The 15668-nt window shown below is 44.1% G+C and overlaps 1 protein-coding gene across 3 annotated transcripts in view; it reads left to right on the top strand.

Moving 5' to 3' along the window:
- MYO1D (myosin ID) overlaps positions 1 to 15668 on the top strand; it is a 164872-nt gene that overhangs the window by 91089 nt on the left and 58115 nt on the right. For 2 of the 3 annotated variants that reach the window (XM_059830403.1, XM_059830405.1), the window contains exons 20-21: positions 7863 to 7976; positions 13123 to 13277. In XM_059830403.1, the coding sequence (XP_059686386.1) occupies positions 7863 to 7976; positions 13123 to 13277 (269 nt within the window). Of the gene's footprint in view, positions 1 to 7862; positions 7977 to 13122; positions 13282 to 15668 lie in introns of all 3 variants that reach the window. The other variant, XM_059830404.1, reaches the window with a different exon arrangement.

Here is a 15668-nt window from a genome sequence, read left to right as displayed (position 1 = left end):
TTCTGAAACACAGATCCAGACCTTATCATGTTCAGTGATTGCAAGCACAGAGCTCCTGCCTTTAGACAAGTGTCTGAGCAGTTCTTTTTTGTCTACGGTGTATGAAGAAATCCTTGAGCGTACGGGCAGGCCTTGTTTCTATACATCTTGTAACTGTGTTTACGTGTTGGAAAAATCCATTTTCTTCTGGGGTTTGTTGCATTGGTGTCCCAGCACTTCAATAATAAAGGCTCTCTGGAGATGGAATAGGTGTTACCTGTCATAGAGTGGATTTCTTCCTGAGCCTGAAAGGTTACCTTCAGTGCTTTCAGGGGTGAAGAAAGCTTTGGCTTACCATGGGTGCTTAAAAAAAGTAGCTCAGCTGAAATCAGAAAATACTACAGAGACTGCGAGGTTACAGACTTGCAGTCTTGTGTGGTTTAAATTATCTTGTAACTTTTTTGATCTTTTTAAAGGTTAAATTGTTGGTCGCTTTCTTCTGTCAGAGAGGTCAGGCTTAATCCTCCGCTTGCCCGCTTAGGTGGGGATACCTTTGCGTGGCTTTTGAAATCATCAGTAAAGGAAGCACACGGATGAGCACGGCAGTAGAATATGTACATGCCGGGGCAGCGGGGCGAAGGTAAGATGAGTGGACCTGCAGCCGCCAACGGAGAAATGCTCACAAAGCCTGTGTTAGAAAAAATATAGCTAAATTTAGTGAAAGTACAGCATCTTCTTTAGGAAAACAATGGCCTTAAAGAAGGCACCTCTCCTCCGACAAATAGATAAAATCATTTCAGTATTGCTGTTGAGGACAGGACTGCAACTCTGTAGGATCTGTAAGCCTGGCGATTTCAGTACATCTCCATGTTTAAACTCAAAAGCAAATGACCCCTTTCAAATCCATGCTTGGATGTAATATCTTTTCAAGTGAACCATTTGTCTTCCTTCTTGTATGGACAAGAAATGTCCAGGCAAGCCTGAAGTGAACAAAGGAGAGAAGACAAACAATCCTGAACTTTGAAAGCTAACAAGACAAAGATTTGACATTTCGAGATTTACCATTTCACTTTCCAACCAATGCACTTCTTTAGGTAATCTGTTATGCTTTAAATTTGAACATCGGATTTGCAGACTAAGCAACAGTGAAAACTGTTGTAGAGCCTGTAAGCGACTCCGTGCTTTGACTACAAGAACACAGTCTTTACCCTGAAAACAGCATTAGCCTTCCTTTACTCTTCACATTTTATATCCTAAGCTGTCTTTTTAAAACGAAGGTGTTTCTCTTGTCAAAAATACAAGCTGTAGCATTCTGCCTCTTACCCAGAAAGTAACAGCAGTCTGAGGATCAGCTTTCAGTGCTAGGGGGTGGGGGGGATTTCTTCTGATGCTACGTTCTTCCCTTTTCTTTTTTAAAAAATAAATAAATAAAATCGTAATTTTTTTTCCCTTTTAGCCTTATCCTTCTTTAACTTCCCCATGTCATACCAAATGTTATTTGCACAACTGTGGCACTTGGCACTAGCACGTGCAGGCTGTGTTGATGGTCAGAGCATGTGAAAGGGAGCGATTTTCAATGCAGGGACGCTTGTCGAATTTCTTACACTAAACCTGGTTTGTTGTGGATTTGCACATTGGCTGTTTCTGTTTGTTTCTCAGCTGAAATTTGGCTGATACAAAGCTTTAGCAGGTGCTGAAGAGGGAGTTATAGAAATGAAATGTAATTAATTATCAGGTGATTTCATTCCTTCCCCTAAATAATACTCTTTAACAAAGCATCAGCCCACAGAATAAGGTTGCTCAAGTTCATTCATGGTATATTTTCATGATTCACCTTATTTGAGGATTCTCGAGCAAAAAACGTGCTGTTACTGCAGGTCCCTTAGTCAGGCAGAAGGGTGTTACTGGTAACGAGAGCGTGCTTTGGTGAGTTGAGGTGAATGTTTTGTTTCTGGAGCAGCATCGGGATTCCTTTGCAGCTCTCAATAAGGTACCGAATCATCACGCCACGTGTGAAGTAGTTCTTGACTGTCAACAGCAATGTTAGGTGTCTGCTCTTTAAAATTTTCAGATAATTGCAGTCTAATACACTTCTTTCCTTGGAAAGAAAAGAAATTAAAAGGATAAGGGCTGGACAATTTGAACAGACACAAGTTAAGCCTGGAGTTCCTGTATTTAAAAATGTTTATGTATAGAACATACCTTATGACCTGTAAGATACTTGCTAACCGTTAAATTCTTTGAGACAGATTTTTTTAGCTGATGATTGACATCGTTCTAGTGAAGTAATACCAACTCTTGCCAGCCAGGGAACTGCTCCCGAAGTATTGATAACTGCCGGTAAAGTTTTCTTCAGCTTGAGTGCGTGGGGTCTTAATTTCAACAGCTTGAGATGAATAATAATGGATGAATCTGTTTGGACTGAAGCTTTTATAGCTCTTTTTATAGAAGGTCTGTGAAGAGACGTTGAAGTCTCGCTGGTGGGAGGTGCATGTGCTTGCTTTCTCGCAGTATGTATAGGTAGAAGCGGGTCATTTCTGCCTATGGAAAAATACATCTTTTCTGAGCAGCGTGGTGCTCTTTTTTCCAAGGGAAATGTTCAAGCTTTTTGCCTTGGGAAACCAAATGCATATTTCATGCATACCACCAGATTTTGTTGTATCACCTAGGAGACAACAGTTTCTTGTCTTCTTTTTAGAGTAAGGCTTTTCTTCCCCCTTTCTCCCTTGTCATTTGTGGCACCGAGCTCCCTTGAGAGGACCCTCTCTTCCAAAGCCCGGTGCCCTGCGGTGTCTGCAGGCCCCTGGCAGAGACCCGAAAAGCTCATTTGGAGGTTTTTCTGCTATAGGCTAGACTTTCATTTTTCCCCATAAGCTAGTCAGAAAGCGAAATTAGGACTGATTCGCATTTGGATCAACAATGATAAAAATAAAAAATGCCCAGAAGGTGCAGAGAACACAATGCTAGGAAGGGCTGTTCTCCGGGAGGGTATAAGCTGTATCTGAGAACATAAGGCCTGTCTCTACTCCTACAAAATCAAAAGAATAGTGGCATTTGCAACGGTGCTGACATTTGTCTGAATCTCTTCCGTGCGTGCTTCCCAATGTGACAGTTTACTTCTAAAAACACAGCATGTATTGTTTACATAAATATGCCATGGATCCATGAGACACCTGAAGCAAAGCGATTGCTTGGAAGGAGCTGAAAAGGACACGAGTTGTTGTAGAGCAGTGAGAATTCGCTTCTCAGGTGAGATAAGCTGCTGGACTTCCCCTTTGGCATGTCGCTTTAGCTGTTCAGCTGAACTTACTGTTCAGTGTGAACACTAAAAACAGTCGTTAGCCACAAGAAAGAAGTGGAATTTCAAACGTGCTTGTAGAACGACTACGATATTATATTGCCTTGCGAAAGCTGGGCACGCTTCCCGTCCCTGCTTTCTGGGCGGCAGCTGCAGGACCTTCTGCGGTGGGGTGGCTCTGGTTGCGCAGCTCGGTGAGGTCTTGCGCCCTTTGTCACCGTGGGCTCCGTGCTGGAGGTGGGCATGGACGGCAGGGCGGATGTTGTGATGGGAGATGGGAGCAACAAGCGGGATCGTCACAGAATCACTGCAATTGGAAAAGACCTGCAAGATCGTCGAGTCCAGCCATCGACATGGCAGTGAACAGCTGGTGTTGTCAGACTCTTTAAAAAAAACTAAATCAAAAAGACGTGTTTGGGAACCGTGGCCACACAGCATCAGATCTGAGGTCTGCGTGGGGCAGATCACAGCCTAGCAGACTGGAGAAGCCTTTGCTTAAACCCCCAAGACGGGGAGCGTGGTGTGCTGTAAGCTGCACAGCCAAGTTACGGTTTGAGGAGCCTGTGCCACTCTGCTCAGACAACTCGGCGTGTAGCACCAGACGCTCCTAACCTACTTTCTCTGGGCCATTCAGTGTTTCATAGCCTTTATTTCTTTCCTCCCATTCATCTGCTTCCTAAAATAATCCCAGATATTCAGCATGTCTCCCTGTGAGATTTTCCAGGCCCTCAATCGTTTTCTTTACCTTCTCTGAACCATTACTGTCTCCACGTTCACCATCCTGGTGCTTCACACGCTATTCCAGGTGAGACCATGGCACCCAGGACGTTGTTCCCCACGGAATTCTTTATCGCATGCTAACGGCCTTGCTTGTTTTCAGCTGCCTGGCGTGTTTGTGCCAAGATCTATCCAGAGCTGTCTAAAATCACCTTCAATTACTTTTTCTGACTTGGTGCCGTTAATTTAAAATTCGCCTGTAGCTCTCCAATTTGCATTTTTTTGCCTTTATCTGCTCTGAACTTTGCCACTCTGCTGCCTGTTGACTGAGAATATTTAAGTTCTCCAGTTGTTTCCTGACTTCACCTAGGAAAATCCTATTTATGTTCGTCCGCCTCATCACGTCTCACCCTTCTCTACCGTTCTCAGTTGATTAATAAATACCACTGTGACTGTGATACACCGATGACTCCAGTTTTGCCTCAGTGAAAAATCCTTTCTACTTTGTGTTCTATTTTCTCACTTGCTTTTCACAAAACTTTGCATCTTGTGGCTATTTAGTACCCGGCCTCTTCGGGCAGCTGAAAGTCTAGATGGCATCAAATGTTCTCCTTTGGTGTAGTATTTCCTGGGAAAATTAATTGTAATGTTAGTGAGACGCGTGTTTCCTCTGGGAAGACCCCACTTGCTGGAGCCTGACGTTACCAGCAACCTAGAGGAATATTTGTGATGAGTTGTGGTGGGATGGGGCGAATCGAAATGATCTGTGTTTAGAAAGGAGATACGAGTAAAGACGTGATCACAGGGTATAAAACACTTCTCTGGAGAGATTATAATTTTGTTTCCTGCCGTAACGTGATCCTCCCGCTTCTGTTTTTGTGAACGATCACACTAATTCCATAAGGTGCGGAATAGCGGTTTATTAACTTCAGTCTTCCTGGATCTTCCCCAGATCAGATGTTACTGGGAAGGTACAGCATTTAGTATCTTGTATCCTTTGAATGAGTACATTTTTAATAAAGAGTGGCATATTTTTACAGTCATTTTCCAGAGGTGCTTATGTGGCATTTGACAGCAGTTTTGGTGATTTAATTTGTCAGGTACTGGAAGGATGCTGTTGCTGGAGATCTCTTTGGTGGCCAAAAATAGACATGAATTCAGAATGCCAGAATACCTAGAATTAAGGGAAATCATATAATTGTATGACCACTGTACATGGCTTGCTGCTGGGCCACGTCTGTTACTTTGCATCGTTGGCTGGTGCTTAAATAGTCTGTTCTCCCATTGCTCTTACTGCATAGAAACTGGATGCGTGAACTGCAACAACGTACTGGGATGTGGGGCTGTGCACTTGGCTGTTTTCAGCTGTACTTGCTGAGGGGCTCACATATTGCCGCCTTCCAACAGTTAATTGCTACCTTATCAGAACTATTATGTATAATTGGTATTTAAAAAAAAAAAAGTTTTAGGGTTGATCCACACAAAAAACATAAGTACACTACAAGACGGAGCTTATTTTCCCCATACACTGAGTGCCTGGTTATGCAAGCAATATCCCAGGTGGATAGTATTTTGAGTTCAAATTAAAGTGAACCAACTTCTTGAGTATGCCTAAGATTATTCCGTGAGGGTTGGGACATATATACACAGATAATCTCTACTGCTGTTGGCTGCCGGTGAGATTACAGGTGATAATATAGTGGTTTGCCTCAGCAGGCAACTAATGGTTCTTCACTGAATTATAGCGTGTATCTATAATTGGCCTTAAATTTACAGCTGTAGAGCCCAGTGGCAACATTAAGATATTAAGATATTAATGTTTCCCAATGGCGACACTAAGCTGTGTTTGCTGAACTGCTAGAAACTGTCAGAATATTTCAGATACTGTGAAGTCTATTTTCTTGGTGGCGTATGGGCTGATGAAATCACAGAATGATTTAGGTGGGAAGGGACCTCTGGAGGTCTGTGGTCCAACCTCCTGCTCTGAGCAGGGCTAACTTCAGAGTTAGATGAGGCTGCTCAGGCTCTCAGCCAGCTGAGATTTGAAAATCCCTGAGGATGAAGGTTACACGGCCTCTCTGAGCCCTCTCCCAGGGCTGCCACCCTCCCGGGGAGATTTTTTTCCCCTACGTCCAGCTGGACTTTCTGCTGCTGCATCTTCTGCCCATTGCCTCTTGTCCTTCTGCTGTACTTCTCCGAGAAGCCTAACTCCACCTCCTCTGTGCCCTACCTTTGTCAGAGTCATTTGAAGATTAAAACACCTTTGCCTCTTTTTGGAAGCCGGTATTAAAGTTGTTTGAAATGCGCTGTGGTTTTCTTTAAGTGCCTTACAGGAGTGGAGTGGGAATCGGGAGACCGGACTCCAGATTCAGAACAACCTGAGAATGGTCCGTGCATTTAACTAAAAACAAAACAACTAAAAATCTCACTCAGTGGCCAGTTAACCTCAGAGGTGCACAGATGCCTCTGGGTGCTTTCTTGTTCGGTCTAGACGTTTGCCAGATGCTGTAGCTCTGCTCTCCGTGTCCCCAGAATAGCCCTAGACAGCATAGCTGGGCAGCGAGCTCCTGGTTAAAGAATTCCTTTTGAGGAGCTGGAGCTCACCGGTGATCCTTTGACATCCTTGCCCTGAGTACCATGTCCTTGACAGAATGCAAAGTCAAGTTAAAATGACTTGAGCGATGTCCACCTTCTGTAGAAGAACCTCTGCTGACAGAAGGGGTCTGGCACGGCTGAACTGATCTCACAGCTTGCTGCTGCTGAACAGAGCCGTCCTGTTTTCTTCCTCTGTTTATCGTTACCCAGAGCCTCCCCCTCTTTCCCTTGCAATGGCTCTGATGCTCGCTGTGCCCTTCCCTCGCTAAGTCGACAAAAAGGGCACGCTTTTGTCAGGTTAGTGAATTGATAGCACTGATGAGCACCAGAGCTTGCTCAGGTATGGGGTTAGGACCTCCTGGAAGGGGCAACGGGACGTTGTTCTCAATGGCAGTGTGCCTTTAGACGAGCCTGGTGGTGTTCTCGCTCTGCCTGCCTTGCGTAGGAAGGGAGAGGGTTGTGTTCAGTACCCCTTGCAGCCTGAGGGCACTCCAGCTTGGGTCTGTCTTCTGCTTGCCAAGAAATAACCTTGCCTTCCTCCCACCAGCTGGTTGCCTAGGTCCCAGCGTACAGGCTTGGCTCTCCCGGGCTCCTTCTGTCCTGTTCAGTCTCTTCTTCCTTCCTGCAGAATGGCACAACTTCAGCAAAACTGGTGGAGCGTGCCCGTACTCAGCTAACACATCCGCTCACGGGCAGGGGAAGGAATGTTGTCCACATGTTCCGCTTCTTGGGCAAGTTGCTTAGCTGCGTCGAAGGCATGGATGTTTTAAAAGAGGAAAATGGGACCTGCTCGAATTTAGGATGGTCCAAAGCATCTTTCAAATGCCTCAGGTCTGGACTGTCACAGGCGCTGGTGACACCCTGGTGACATACCTGGGGCAGGTATTCTGCGTCATGCTTTTGGGGTGACAAAGGCACATACATAACGTAGGAACAACAGCCATCTGCGTGGGCTTGGTGTCTGCCAGTGGAGAGGGACGCAGGTTGAATGTTGCTGGGGGAAAGCATCTGTCCTGTGTTTGATTGAGGCCATGGACTTTCCCAGCTTGTCCCAGTCCTGCGGGATAACTCTGGGAATGTTCCTTCTCCGAGACTCTGCGTTTCTCTATTTGTAAAATGGGATTACGGGGTCCGTCTTCCCTTTTCACTGTTTCAAGATCTGTGGAGAAAACCAGTTTAAGAGCTATGTGAGTTTTGCGTATTTACTGCTGCAAAGTTTTATTCTGCATGTTCTTGCAGTGATGAGTGGGACTGACAATTTGCTTCTTTACAGGTCAATCGCTTTAATAAGGTGGAGGACAGAGCAATCTTCATTACTGATCGACACCTCTATAAGATGGACCCTATGAAGCAGTACAAAGTGATGAAGACCATCCCCCTCTATAACGTAAGTACAAGGACGGGGGAATTTCATCTCAGGCTGTCTTAGTCATGGGCAGTGCATCTACTGTTCAGCTCCGTTTTCATATCCATAAAATGGAAAAAACCCGTGGTTTACAATTTTTAATACATTTAACGTCTTTAAAACGGTTATAGTACAATTATCTACAACTGATGCATCATGTTAGCTTTTAATTGCAGCGCATAAAATAAAAGCTAAAAACCAAAGTGCTTATCACACGCTCTTCTGCTCGTTCTTCTATTTTGTTTTTTATTTCCTGTGCGCCGCAAGATCTTGGCCCCGTGAGGGGGTTAGCATTTCACAGCAGCTTATGACACAATTTCTGTGTCTCTGGGGGTTTGTTTGATCCTTCGTGTCGTGTTTGAATTTTTTTTTTTATATTTGTTCATGTTTAATGGAAATCTTATCAAAGCTAAATTCAGAATTATAGTGAGGTATCTGGCCTTGGGGGTAGCAGAGTTTAGCTGCCAGTGACAACGCAGCAGATTATCACTGGTAGGAAGAGGGATGGGGGAAAACCTCATCTTAGCTCTTCAACATCCCGGAGTGTGGATTCAACTGCTTGTTTGTTTTCCTCAGCCTGAGGTAACACTACTACAGTTATCTTAAACCTACAGAACCTGGCTGGGTTGCTTGGAAATGTCGTACACAAATTTGTTGGGACGTTTGCTTTTGAAGAAATAATAAATCTGACGGCCCCATATTGCTAAAAGAGCAGAGAAGGGCTTAGGGTAACGGTAAAATCCAATCTGCAAATGTGGAGTGAATGATTAGCTCAGGCTGCATCCGTAATGTTGGTTTTATAGCTCCTTTTCTAACCTCCTTGCTGGGCATCCACCTAAGCTGTGCGCCCACCGCCCACCGCAGCGTGTCCGTGGAGCAGCGTGCTCCTTTGCTTGCCCTAGTAAGAGTATTTGCTGTAGCAAAGCGATGTCTCCATGGCAGTGTCTCTTGTTTTGAAAAGACGTTACTGCCAGGGAGTTAGCAGCTGCAGGTCATTTTCCTCAGTTGATGTTCCGTTCTACTGACATTATCTTTTAATTGTGCAAAATGAAATTGTCAGCAGATTACGCTGCTAAATGGCTGACTCCTGCTTGTGCAAACCGACTTGTTCGAATACACAGAGGCTCTAAGCAGAGTGTTTTTCCTAGATGGGTGGGTTTTTTTGCGAAGGATCAAGGTGAACGCAGGTGGACAAGGTGGAATTTTGTCCCTAAAATTTCTCAGTATTGGTTTTCTCAGCTGTTACCTTACACAAAATGGTGAGGCCACTGCAATTCGCTTACTATGTTAGTAATTATAGGTAAATCTGTATTTATCGCAGCTTGAGAAAAACATCTGCTTTACCCGTGTGTCGATGGGTTTCAAGGTGGAGCTTATACATTCATGTAACAGCACGAGACCAGGTCGCTGTGTTGATAACCTGAACATTTTCCTCTGAAATCCTTAACGCCTTACAAATTAAAGGAGGTGAGCAAGTCGGATACAATTTGTAGGTTGCCTATAGAATATCTGTTACTTAGAAATGTCAGCAGTTTCTGTTTTTTCACAAAACACGGATGTCTAAAACAGAGTATCCATTCATACATAGTGCTGTAGCACAGGCTGTGTGTTGGCTGTCTCCTTTGCTTTTCCTCTGGCAGCAAAACAGGTCATGGTCTGTGCATATAGGTCTCTTGCTCTTAGAGTACTTAAATTTCTGTAGATATAAATCGGCTTTGTTTGTAGATCTGCTATCATTTCCTTTAGCAACGTACCACAGGGCTTCTTGACCGAACAGTTTCCTTGACCTGAGCCACCGTGGAGTGGTCCTGGAGTACTTTGCAGAGGAGGGATGGGCCCAAAAGACCCTCCGCTGACTCATACAGGTGTCAGAATAATATTCCCGAGTGGAAATTCGATGAAAGCTATCTTTGGTCAATGCCGTAGTGATACATTTCTGCTCCGTTGGCCACAACCTCTCCTTTTACCTGCTTCTCCTGCGCTGTGGTCCTGGGGAACAGCAGAAAATCTGCACGTACGCGTCGGAATTGCCTCGTGGTGCTCGGGCATGCTCACTGATCCTGTTGATTTACTGCTGACCCCTCTCTGTGCCGCAGGAAGAGGGGAGAGGAGGGGAGAGTTTGGAAATGTATTTGGTTCATATACAGTACATGAAATATTTGTATTTCTTCTGCCAGGATTTCTTAACTTGAACTCTGGCAAATGGCTAATGCTGTAATGTGGGTGTTTCTTCCTTTTTGTAGTTAGGTTTTATGTTTTCTTACTTAATGATTTGAATATGTGTTGTCTTTCGCCTCTTGAGCTGCCTTGCATCTCTCTCTCGTGTTTCCACGTGCCCGATCCCTTCTTGCGCGGAAACCTTTTTGCAGTGTAGAGGGAGGTGGTGTGAGCAGCCAATTAGTGATACAGATATTCCTTCCCTTTCGGGGAAAGAACAATTGTTTGAACAGATAGGAAGATTTTTGAGAAGCAAGTGGATAATAATTACACCAGTCTTGATGTCTATCGGCGTATCAAACATGTCCTACTAGAAAGATGCGTGTTCACTGGGGAAGATGGATTGCCCTTCCGATACGTAAAGGTGAACCCAGCTGAAATTTGTCTGCCTGTTAACTGTGCAGCTTCGCCATCAGCATTTTGAAAGCGCCCTATCAACGCGGCAGCATCCTTAGGGATGGCGTTTCCATGGAAATCTCATTGGAGACAGTCAGCTGATGTCTGTTACGACCATAAACTTGTTTTCGGCTGAAGAAATCGCACTACAGTTCCCCATCTCCTTTAACTATGTTTACATGTAAATGGTTTAGGTATAGCCCGTAACGCGTGCCTGCTCGGGTCCCAGGCTCTGCATGCTGTTATTTTGTGTCCTGCGTGAGGAATCTGTAATTTTGTGCAAATGATGACAAAGCAATAACTTTCCTTTCAACCCTGACTATTTTGCTGGATTGAGATGATGCTTTGGGGGATTTTCTGTGTGCAAGCGTTCTGGCAGTTGCCTCAGAAGTACCGATATACAATTATCTTTTTGTTCTTACCTGGAGAGAAAACAAACAGATAATGGCAAAAAGGAATCAAAAGGTGACTGAGCAGCAGAAAGGATCTTGCAACTGCCTTTCCCAGTACAGTGGTGAATACAATAAAGGATGTTCTGTGGATGCTGAGAGTCTTTTCCTGATCTTCAAGCAGAGCTAATATTAGTGTTTGTAAATACTGAGATAAGCACCTTCCCTAACACTGTTTCTTTTGTGTTATTTTTATTCGTTCTTATAGTCTTCTGGGGAGGGGTGAAATAGGAAAATTTTGAAGGGCTCTTGGACTTCTAACAGGGTTCTGTTGAATAATTAATGTTTAAATAGACTTTTCAAATCCAGAGATTTCAACTTGTTCATCTTTCACGCTCGGTGCACATTTAAAACCTTGATGGCAGTAGTCCCTGTGGTGCTATTGTGCTCACAGGATGTTATTTAAGCATGCAAATTAATTTTAAGGGACGCTATAAACCCAGGCAGCTGTTAATGTCTGTGCATGAAGCGTAGCTTGTTTTTAAAGTATTTCATAACCTCAAAATAGCGTGGACGGCAGAGAATAACCTCCACCTGTGTTGGGTATATGCAACTGGTAGCAGGAGGTCTCTGCTCAGTGTTTAAAGCATCAGCAATTGCAGTAGTGCAGACAGACTGTTGTACTCAGATAATAAGCCAACAAAATATGAGTGGTTCTAAACTTGCATAGTGTTTTATCCAGAACACAGGGCATACGCTGCACTGCTGTATGTTGGTCGTGGCGTGCTTTTCTGGGACGATGCCGCTGTCTGGTAGGTGTTAGACATCCAGAGCTGGAACAGGTTTCTTGGAAATAATACGTTGTGACTGCTAAACCAAACATACGGATCCAGGCTGTTCCTGAACATGATTCATGCTTCTGAAAGGAGTCAGTAGTCTCCAGCGCGATTTCTGCTAATAGCCTTCCCAGCACAGGCAGTGGGGTTACACAGACGGCTTTTTTCTTCAGGAGGGGGATAATGAGACTTGCATTTCCACAAAACGGTATATCGGTGCCTCTCACTTCTAGGAGAATGTGGCTTCGCTCTGCAGATCTCTGGATGACTCAAAGGAGTCGTGTAGTCCTTTGGTGGACAGGGAAGGTCTGCTCTATTCTCCCTCTGTACTCATCATTCTTTTGCCTTTCTCTCTTTTTTTTATTACTTTTTTAGCAGTGGTTTGTTAAAGGTACTTGCTTCTTGATGTTTCTTTTGCCAACCTTGTATTTTGTTTCCCCAGCACAGATTCATTTTTTACTTTTTCTAATATTCATTTGAATAGCCTCTGTACCCAGATTGCCCCTCCTAAAAATTTCCTGCTTTTGCTTTCCGAGATGATGAGGACAAAGCTTTTAATGTGCCGAGTAGCAGTTACTTAACAGACAAAAAAAAACCCCAAACAAACCCAAAACCCCAAACCAAAACCACACACCTTTTTGTTTTGTCAGAACAGCAATCCATGCCTAAATACTGGAATCACCACGGCTTTGCAGGGTTTGCAACTTGTATTATTCATCAAGATGTTCAGGCTTTCAGTAAAAAATTTCATTCTTACGTTATCTGCGTACCATTGCGTTCCCAGCGCTGCGGATGTGAATTTGAAGACGGTTGTTGGCCAGACTCATGATTACTGCTGGTTTCCTTTGAAAAGAAAACAAAGCGGGCTTGTGGCTCCGCCGCTGAGCGATGTGGTGTCATCCAGTGGGAGATTTTGGGGAAAGCAAGCTTCGGCTGTTAGAAATCCACCTGGAGCCCTCGTTGCTGGGTGGCCCGTGGCACTGGCTGGGCAGGAGGGCACTACGGTAAGATGGGAGAGTGCTGCTTCTGGCAAGAGTTGCTGAGGGTGAACCCAGTCGAGGCGGTAGAATTTCCTCGCCCCTTTGAGACCGTTGACTTCCAAAAAAACCCTGTTGTTTCACCTTGACTTTTTCAGCAGGTGGGAGGACGTGCACGCTGCCATTGCCCCGAGCTCTCTGGTAGAGGTAGATGTTGGGAGCAAGCGTGGCATCCTGGAGAGGAAAGAACTAGCCTGGCAAGTAGCAAAGATATGTCAATGTATATAACATTGTTCTCGTTTTCCCTTCACAGCTGATAGGATTGAGTGTCTCCAATGGAAAGGACCAGCTCGTGGTCTTCCACACGAAAGACAACAAGGATCTCATTGTCTGTCTCTTCAGTAAAGAGCCCTCTAATGACAGCAGGATTGGAGAGCTGGTGGGAGTCCTGGCAAGTCACTTCAAGAGGTCAGTGTTGGGGGATGGATTTTGTTGAAACCTCAGTCGAGCGTGCTGAATCGGAAACTTCCCCGACGTCATTTTGCTGCCTGTCTTGAGCTTTATCTGTGTTGTTTCACCATATTACTAGGATACCAGAGCAACCTTTTTTTCCGTGCATTTCTGGGACATGCTTTTTAGCTACAGCACTTTGCTTGCCCCTTCTACCTTCCCTGTATGTGTTTGTTAGCGCATGGGTGTTCTGGGGACAACTAGCACTGAAGATGCATTTTGAGTGTGTCACAATGTCTCCTGAATGCTGCTTACAGTCCAACTCTTAACATGTAAAATTAAGATACAGCTATTCCTTTCCCAAACTGCTCCCCCTGAGCCCGGTATCAGTAGGTGATTTATTCCTTGAGCTGCAAAATGTCATCTCTCTTCCCTGAAAATTGTCTCACTTGTAAATCAATGTGCGACAGCTGTTTTATTGGTGGGCTGAACGCTTAAGTGGTTATCTTGCATTGAGCTTGTAGCTACAGCTGAACTAGCAATAATCACCTTTATACCGTAGAGCAAGTTTGGGACTGTCCAGACAAGCATCATGGCAGTGATTGCATTGCAGGCAATCACATAAAAGTAACTCTGTAGAGAAACGGTGTGTGGAGTGAACAGACCTTCAGAGTTGTTCCCTTACTCCTCCAGAGCAGATTCTCATGAGGATTGATGTTGATCAGCATCACATGCAGCGTTGGCTTTTGCCGTTCACAATATCATGCTCCATTTATGACCCTTGAAAAGGAGTCTTTATAGGTAAATATTCATACAGAGCTACAAGTGGCAGGACAATGAGAGTGAATTTAAGTTACTTTAATAAGACAATGAGAGTGAATTTAAGTTACTAAGTCCCTGGGTAGTTTTTTTCATGAATTCAAGAAGAGCATGTCAGTTTAGCCACTTCTCACCACTGCTGGAAGTAGGTGCTAAGTTCATTTGAAATGAATTCTCAGCATCGGCATAACTTGTTTTGGGAAATTCAGGGCTGAAAAGCAACAGAAAACATTCTCTGTTTTTGCTTTTACCGAAATAAAATTTAATTTCAAAGATAGCTACTCTTGAGGACTCAGGAGATACGTGTATTGTAAAGCAACACACTTCATTTCAGGAATCCTGTGAAGTAGCTGGAGTTCTTTCATGTCTGGCATGTTTTGAACACAGGTGACATCTTCTTCAGATAGCTGATGCTCCTCAGTGCCTTAACAAGTCTCTGATGTTGGGAAGAGCTGTGAAACCGTTGATTACTCTCCAGATCCTGTATGTTCAGTGTTCAGACTGCCCTGGTTTGCTGTTCCTTTTGCTCAGACATTACTACGAAGTACCCAGCCGTTCCGTCACGTATCCAGTATAGCTCACTGTGAGGCACATGTTCTTCATTTTAAGAAAGTACGTTGTGTGGCCATCAGTCTAAAATATTGCCCTTTTCATATAAGGGTATAAACTACTGATTTTCAATTTCTTATACTGATTTAACAATGACATTTTTATCTTTAAAAAGAATTAGTTTTTATCTAATCACTGTCTGTAGAAGAATGGCAGTTAAATGCACTTATATGCTATTTAATCTCCACTTAATATTAGCATCTTTTTCCTGCTTCAAATGACAAATCTCAGCACAGCTGGTTTAATGGGAGAGCTGGTCTAAAAGCCGTATTTCTCCTACATCTAATAAAAGTTATTGGTTTAACGCTAATGTACAGGAACAGCTCACATTTAATTTTCCAAATATCCAAATGTCATGGTTTCCCTCTTCAAAGCAATATCTGTAAATCAAAATAAAAGGAAATATTCTTGTTTTCAGCCACTTTCCATTTTCTAAGAGTAAAAAGATCCTGTCAGGGAATGGGATTAGCTCACCCCTTGCTTGAGAGGCACTTTGGGAATTCCTCATTAAAGGGGATTAGCTGAAAGTCACCAAGTGCCTCATGGCAAGTGTCAGGTTTCTCTGTCCTGCCTGTCCGAAGGTGGTTGCTGTGAAAAGAAAGTGGATCCAGCGGTAAAATCTTGAGCCTGGAAGTTCAATCGCTGGGTGACCCTGTAATGGGACTTCAGAGCCCTGTTCCACCTGGGACGTGGGGAGCAGCTTCCTCGGGTTACAAGGGGGTCTCGCTTAAGCTCCTCTCTGAACATACGAACTCATTTCCAGCCATCTCAATAGCAGTCCTGAAAGCCCTGTTAGGTGGTTTTAGCAAGGCTAGGGTTGCACAGCTGCCCTTGGTTATGTGTAGCGTAGTAGGTAATGGTACTTAAATACTTGTGTAATAAAATCATGTAAAATTCTATGCCATTCTGTATTAGTGTGTGGGAAAGATGAGGAGGAGGCTGGTGGTGACATCTATGCTGAGGATGCCTAAACCTTCTAAT

This window comes from Gavia stellata, chromosome 28 (assembly GCF_030936135.1).
Source record: "Gavia stellata isolate bGavSte3 chromosome 28, bGavSte3.hap2, whole genome shotgun sequence".
NCBI classification, from domain to species: Eukaryota; Metazoa; Chordata; class Aves; order Gaviiformes; family Gaviidae; genus Gavia; species Gavia stellata.
The sequence above is the reverse complement of the archived record's forward strand: the minus strand, read 5'-3'. Positions and strand labels throughout refer to the sequence as shown.